Raw genomic sequence first — 6,812 nt, forward strand, 5'->3', positions numbered from 1 at the left:
CTGGATGTCGCACTTTGACTTCCAAAACTTCTGGTCAGTTAACTGCATATTTATGCCGGAGTAGTTAGCACAGCATGCTTCGACGCCAGGGATCCCGAATTGAAATCCTGGACATGGATGTTGTTTATAAGAGTTCCTTTATCAATCTCATCATGTTATCACCAATCCTCATTGTCGTGATTAGCTGAAAGGGGGAGAAAAGCTACGCTAAATAACACATATCAAATATCCATATTTATGATAAAACCTGAGGATAAATAGGGGGTTCTCAGTACACAGAGGATCTTAATGGCTGTAGCTAAAATCATAGCGTCTAAGTAATGATTCGTGGTAAATATTACCTATTAATGTATCTGTTTTCTTTGGTTATATTTAATATAACTATGCTGATTTTGCATTTCATTCATCATATAGGAACTCCAAATACAAAGAGCTATCATGGGGAAGTTACCAGTGTTAGTGTCTGCCCTTCTACTCTCGTTCATTTATGCTCAAGCAGGTAAATATATCATATTTTGATACATATTTACAAACATGGAAATGTGGTACACTTAGGTAAAGTAACTGAACAGCAAATATCCCAAATGTATGTTAATATACGCTCGTAGAGCTCTTCTTAACAACGTGAAGAGTGATCAATTATCAATCAACTTGATATTCGTATGGTCGTGAATCACGTATAGACTACGTTCATTAATATTTCTTACGAGTATTATAGTTTCCTTTCTGCCCGTTTAAGCTAATCGTAATGATGTATTCGTTAAATTATAATCATCTAAGTCAATGACCGCAAAGCATGGAAAATTTTCATTTTCTTTTTTTCCTGTTTCCAGTATTTCCATGTCATAGACCATCACTAAACACACCTTTTGTTGCCTTCAAACATCAACAGTGTTGCCACTGTACCTCATATTTTTTTTAAAACACCCATTTGGACCGTACGCCTTTACGAGGCATTTCAGTATTGGCTATACGCGAAAACGATCGGTTTTCTTCTCTGAACTATAGATGGCGAAATAGTCCACCTACCCAAGGTGGAAATTGACGTCCAAATTTCCGTACGAATGTTTGACATGCAATTTTCCATGCTTTGTGGAAAAATAAATTTACACTTTCACTTACATTTGGCAACACTGCATGAACAACACTGCACCCCGTTTGTTGTTTCTATGTTTAACAGGACTAACATTTGGTGTATGACTTATGTATGTACAGGTTTCGTTTACAAAATTGCGCCGTTCGTAGGACACCCTGTATTTTTACGTATGCTGGTGCAGAGGTTGACAACAGCTTGTTTGCAATCACCATGTTAATTCTCTTTGTTTCGCGCAATGAGAGCTTTAAAAAGCGCCAATTTTCTTGGTAATACTTATGCATACCACTGTACCAAAGAAGATTTATTTGCACTGCTACTTATACAAGGTTCGTTCAAGGTTGACCGGGATTTTCGTACGTAAAAAATCGATGAATAGCCGGATCATGATGAAACGTGCGGGTGACGTAATGTATTCCTTCGCGAGTAACTAGCGCCCGGCATGACGTATTTCGCGCATGCGCAGCAGTTGCAGCGAACATGGCGGAAAGCAGTGTGTTTGTGGCTGTGGAGCAGCGGTGTGTAATCAAATTTCTCGTGAAGGAGAAAGTGAAACCAGCCGAGATTTTCAGACGATTGCAAGTACAGTATAGTGAACAAACGATGTCGCGGACAAGAGTGTACGAATGGTGTGAGCAGTTTCGCGAAGGACGGGAGCTGGTGATCCGCTGGAAAGATCATGGCAAGTGTCTTCTGGGACATGAAGGGAGTTATCCATGTGGATTTTCTGGACAAAGGGAGCACGATTAATGCCCAGTATTACTCCACATTGTTGAGTGGAGCTGTACGAAAGTCCATTCGCAGGAAAAGATTTGGGATGTTGTCTGGAAATGTCATTCTTCTCCATGACAATGCCCGCCCTCACACGGCCAATGTGACAACAACTCCTCTGGCCGACATGCGCTGGGAAGTTCTGCCCCATCCCCCCTACAGTCCGGATTTAGCCCCCAGTGATTATCATTTGTTTGCACCCCTTAAAGACCATCTGCGAGGGAAGAAGCACTGCGGAGCGATGTCCTCCAGTGGCTACGACAACAACCAAGTTCTTTCTACGCCAAAGGAATTCCGGAGCTGCCAGAACGATGGCAACGGTGCCTCGGCGCGCACGGAGAATACTTTGAAAAACTGACATAGTTTGGTGTTTCTTCTGCTACCTATTTCCTCTGCAGAAATAAAAATCCCGGTCAACCTTGAACGACCCTTGTAATAATTTGCATAAAATATTAATCATGAACTTTACTTTGTGTCAACTGATATAGCATCCTTCTTTATTCAATAAATATTCAATTCTTTATCTTTTTGACATTCATTTCCTTGCCAGGACAGTTGTTTCCATACAAATGTTGACTATCCTAAAGACACCTAAATGAGAAAACGAATACGTGTTGTTATATTTCTATCCTTAAACCGCCTTTTTACCTATTCATTCAATAACAAAACTGTAATAATTAACTTACATATTATTATCAATATATCAATAAATTATACGTATTAACGTATTCATTTATATATTTATATTGTTACTATCATTGTTATTAGTAGTAGTAGTAGTTTTGAGACCTGCCTGCTTTTCTATCTTCCAGAAATCATAAACACCAGAAGCTTACTGGGCAGAGGCTATCGCTTTGGGAGGTACACCTACTACAAGGACGACCTGATGACGTGGGACCAGGCGTTTGTGGTCTGTGCTTTGCAGGGCAGTCATCTTGCCATCGTGGACTCCCCGGGGGAGGAAAAAACTCTGGGCAACATCGTTAACAAGGTCGGTCTCCCTACGGGCATCCCCCACCCGACAGTGAACATTGGGTTTCACGACAGGAATAGGGATGGCATCTTCGAGACTATTTTCGGTAAGCTCTTCTGGTACAACTGGAGGCTGGTCCACAATATCAACATTTGGCCTTGTACTATGCTCCAGAGGAATAATTTCAAAAAGGAAATAGTCTGACTAAAATTCTTACATGTGAGCAGTGGCGTGCCCAAGGGCGGGTTGATGGGGGTTATAACTCCCTTTTCGCCCTGTATTCCTAAAAAAAGTACATCAAAGGTAGGAAAATATGACAAAATGACTGCTGACCACCAAGAAAATGTATACATAACCCCCTCCCTTTCGAAAATCCTGGCCACGCCACTGCATGTGAGAGGCCACCTTCTCTGAAGATATTCAAATACGAACCTTTCTACCACACTGGACTGCATTTTGTAGACTAACGAAGCTCTGGCGTCTGGATTCACAGCAAATATAATCATCTGAGGTCTTGTGCTGTGTCCTCTCCATGTGTGTTACTTCTTTCAACAATTTTATCTTATCTCTTTTCATCCCCATCTTCGCGATTAGCCAAAGTTGGAAGAAAATTGACGGAAATTAAAGAAAATCAAGCCTTTGGAGGTTTTTGAATTATCCTTACGTTTTGTAATGTGCTGTGTTTGACCATGGAAGTCGATTTACAACCCGCATTTTAAAACTTTCCGATGGGACTTTTTACACCCCTTTTTTAAATTTTGAGGTAAGGGTTCTAGATAAGGTGATCTTCTCCATATATATATTAAAGGGTGCAAAATGGGCCTAGGTGGCGACGCAGCCAACAATTTTAAATCAATCAATCAATGAAGCCTTTGGAAATATTCACAATTCAGATATATACGTGCCCCACCAAATATTAAATTTGCAAGTAATTTTTCAGCAATGCAGAAACAAGCAGAAAGTTATTTATCGCCATAACTACTTTTGGCCATGGGCATCTTTGATATTTTCTACCGGAAGGAGCTCCCAAAGAAATTTTAAAGAACAGTGCTGGTCCCAAACTTTATTCCAGTTTGAATTGTAACGTTTTGCTATTCTTGTTTGTAAGATCAGTACCTTATAATAATTAAGAGGAAGTATTGTGATCGAAAAGAAATTGCATGTTCAATGAATAATGAATTTTGGACACATTCTCGCTTGTAGAAAGAACACCATATACGTTTCCTTTTGGTAGCCCATGCCGATATACTTAAAATAATGTAACGATATATTTTAGAGTCTGCATATGGTAAAAGGCATCAGCAACATCTTGCACCATTGCGCAAGCAATCACAGAATGGTTATTTACCTCAGTGGGTAATCATATATGGAAGTCCTTTTAGCTCTGCCCTACGGAGAGGAGGAAATTCCATTGGATTCTTTCTATAAATCTGCATAATGATCCAGCTGTTACTGGTTATCTGTTATTTACAACTAAATGGTAATGAAATTGTTTCTAGTCTGCAAAATTCTGATCTTTACCGTAGATCACATTGTATAAGAATATTAAAACGAAGCCCATTGTTTATATTTTCCACTGCATTCCACATCAAACTGAGCTGAATCTCAATATTTACTTTTCAACTGGTTTTGCCATATAAATCGTGTTCTGTTTTCGCTACTAGCTGAGGTCTAAGGGGTGATTCGTACACGTAGAACGCCCAACTGTGAACCTCACTTCCACGTAGTACACCCTGGACTGCAATTAGCAGACTAACGAGGCTCTGACGTCTGGACCTACGGCCAGTAGAATCATCTGTAGGGCTGTGTGTATGTGTTTTGTCCTTATGTGTGCTGATTACCCATTTCAGCCTCATCTTTTAACTGAAGTCACAATATTTTAGTTACACTACATTACAGTTACGTTATATTAGTTATAGTAATGATAAGGGGTTGGATCCCGTATAATGTGATTGGTGCAAAATAGCCTAAGTGGTGACGCACCCAAAATTGCAGATTTAATCAATCAATGTTCCGCAGGAGACGACTTATACACGCCGTACCACTCCTTCCAAGGTGGACAACCTGACAACTTTGCAGGCCCGGAAGACTGCGGGTCCATCATCCTCCCAAGCGGCAAACTCAACGACATCCGGTGCAGTATCAAGAACCCCTTCATCTGCGAGAGGTACGGATACGTTCCCGAGTCCCTCGTGGGACATGTCTATGCAACGAGCTAGGACCAGTTATGAAGTGAAAAGCTCGCTTTAGACGGAAGCATTTCCTTTAACATTTCTGCTAGCATAAATGCTATGTAAATATACTTCCAAAATTTTTATAGCAGATAGTATTTTACACGGAAGCTTTTCATGTAATATCTCGGGTAGCTTTTGCGATTACAATGCATAATATATACAACACGAAATACTCGAGTTACGCCATCTATGATGAATGCACGGTGTTCACAATTGAAACAACTAAAATATTCTTCCATACGTGTACAGTGTACGTTATAATTATGAATTTAAGCAGTGCCATTGTTATTTACCTAATACCATTTTATGTGAAACGTTATTCCTCTCGGTTGAATAGTTATCGACCTTTAAAAGTGTGAAGTGATACATTCTTTACATCTCACGTGGCCGCCATTACAACTGCACTCGTGACTTAGAGGTCGCTTCTGATTGGTTATGCTACGAAAAATGCAACGGAAATAGAGCCTGTTCTATCCTTGAGAAATACCATGAAATATGCCATTTTTCACTTTACACGGTAGCATTTTGGTCATAGCGTAAATGTTAAGAAAAATGCTAAGGAAAATGATTTCGTCTAAAGCGAGCCTAAGCAGTGAATATTTGGATGCTGTTGTAGGCTGGACACATCTTGCCTAGCCCATTCTGTACTTTGGCCATAAAATATATACCTTTCCATTCTTGTCTTTATTTTCATTGCGTTATAACTTCAGGATAAGATAACTATAATTGATTACTCCCTCTGTCCCATTATTATAGTCCGGTATGCCAAAATGGTAGTACAGGAATTACAGCCGAAGAGGCAGATGGAAGGCACACTCGTGAGGAGAGGCACAGTAGATCAGTCTTCAAGATTGTGAAGAGGAAAAACGTGACCTTTTCGCAACGAGCAACAAATACCGCCCAGCCGATTACCAATGATTATGGGACAACAAACAAAGGTGTACCGGACAATAATTATGGGATAGAGGGAGTATTAATAATTAGCGTGGGGTGTAAGTGGTGCTACATCAACCTCATCTCCATCTTACGCAGGCAGAGAAGTCCCGCGACCACGCCTCACGAGGATAAATTCACAACACACATCTGATCCCTCTGAGGGCCAAGACTTTAAAACCCTATTGGAATTGGACAATACGTAAGTGGAACTTCTCGAAGATATGGCAACATATCTCTCGTGGGCTAAACATAATCTTCCGAGCGACCTCAGGGATCTCAATAGTATCGATTTTTATAGAAATACTGATGGACATGCAGTCTGATGGCTGCTTTTAACATACGTAACTATCTCCGTCAAATTAATCTGCTAGTCTTCAACGCAGATGGTCTGGACAAACAAACTGGTGAACTTTCTTATCTGCTTCACAACAAGAATATTTCTCGTTCATTTTTGCCATGGACCACCTGGATTTTGATCCAAAATCGCTGTACACCGCAACAGTTTATTAGCTTGGTTATTTTACGTCGCATTTATTCCATTTTTGGTTAATTGCAACGATGAAGATGAGTGACGATATGAAATTGATGAAATGGTGATGGAATAAATTTTATGAATGGACAACAGAAGCATAATATGGATAAATCAAACACGTGCTAAACAGAAAATGCGTGTGGCTCCACACGCCAGAGACTCGTTAGTCTGTAAAAATGTCGTCCAGATGTAGTATGTAGAGGTTCACTTATGTGCCTACTCAAAAGCGTGGGTTGAGTCCATGCAGAAGCAGGAGTTGATCTGCCCTCTGAC

General features: G+C 40.2%; 1 protein-coding gene across 1 annotated transcript; it reads left to right on the forward strand.

The window, feature by feature from the left end:
* The first annotated feature begins 438 nt into the window (after positions 1–438).
* On the forward strand, positions 439–5,056 carry LOC145996255 (hemolymph lipopolysaccharide-binding protein-like). Its single transcript, XM_083132679.1, has 3 exons — positions 439–499; positions 2,677–2,943; positions 4,857–5,056. Exons 1-3 carry the CDS (start codon positions 439–441, stop codon positions 5,054–5,056), a joined length of 528 nt encoding a protein of 175 aa, XP_082988805.1.
* Positions 5,057–6,812: the final 1,756 nt, after the last annotated feature.

Source organism: Lepisma saccharinum, chromosome 12, assembly GCF_977018435.1.
Source record: "Lepisma saccharinum chromosome 12, izLepSacc3.1, whole genome shotgun sequence".
Lineage (NCBI taxonomy): Eukaryota > Metazoa > Arthropoda > Insecta > Zygentoma > Lepismatidae > Lepisma > Lepisma saccharinum.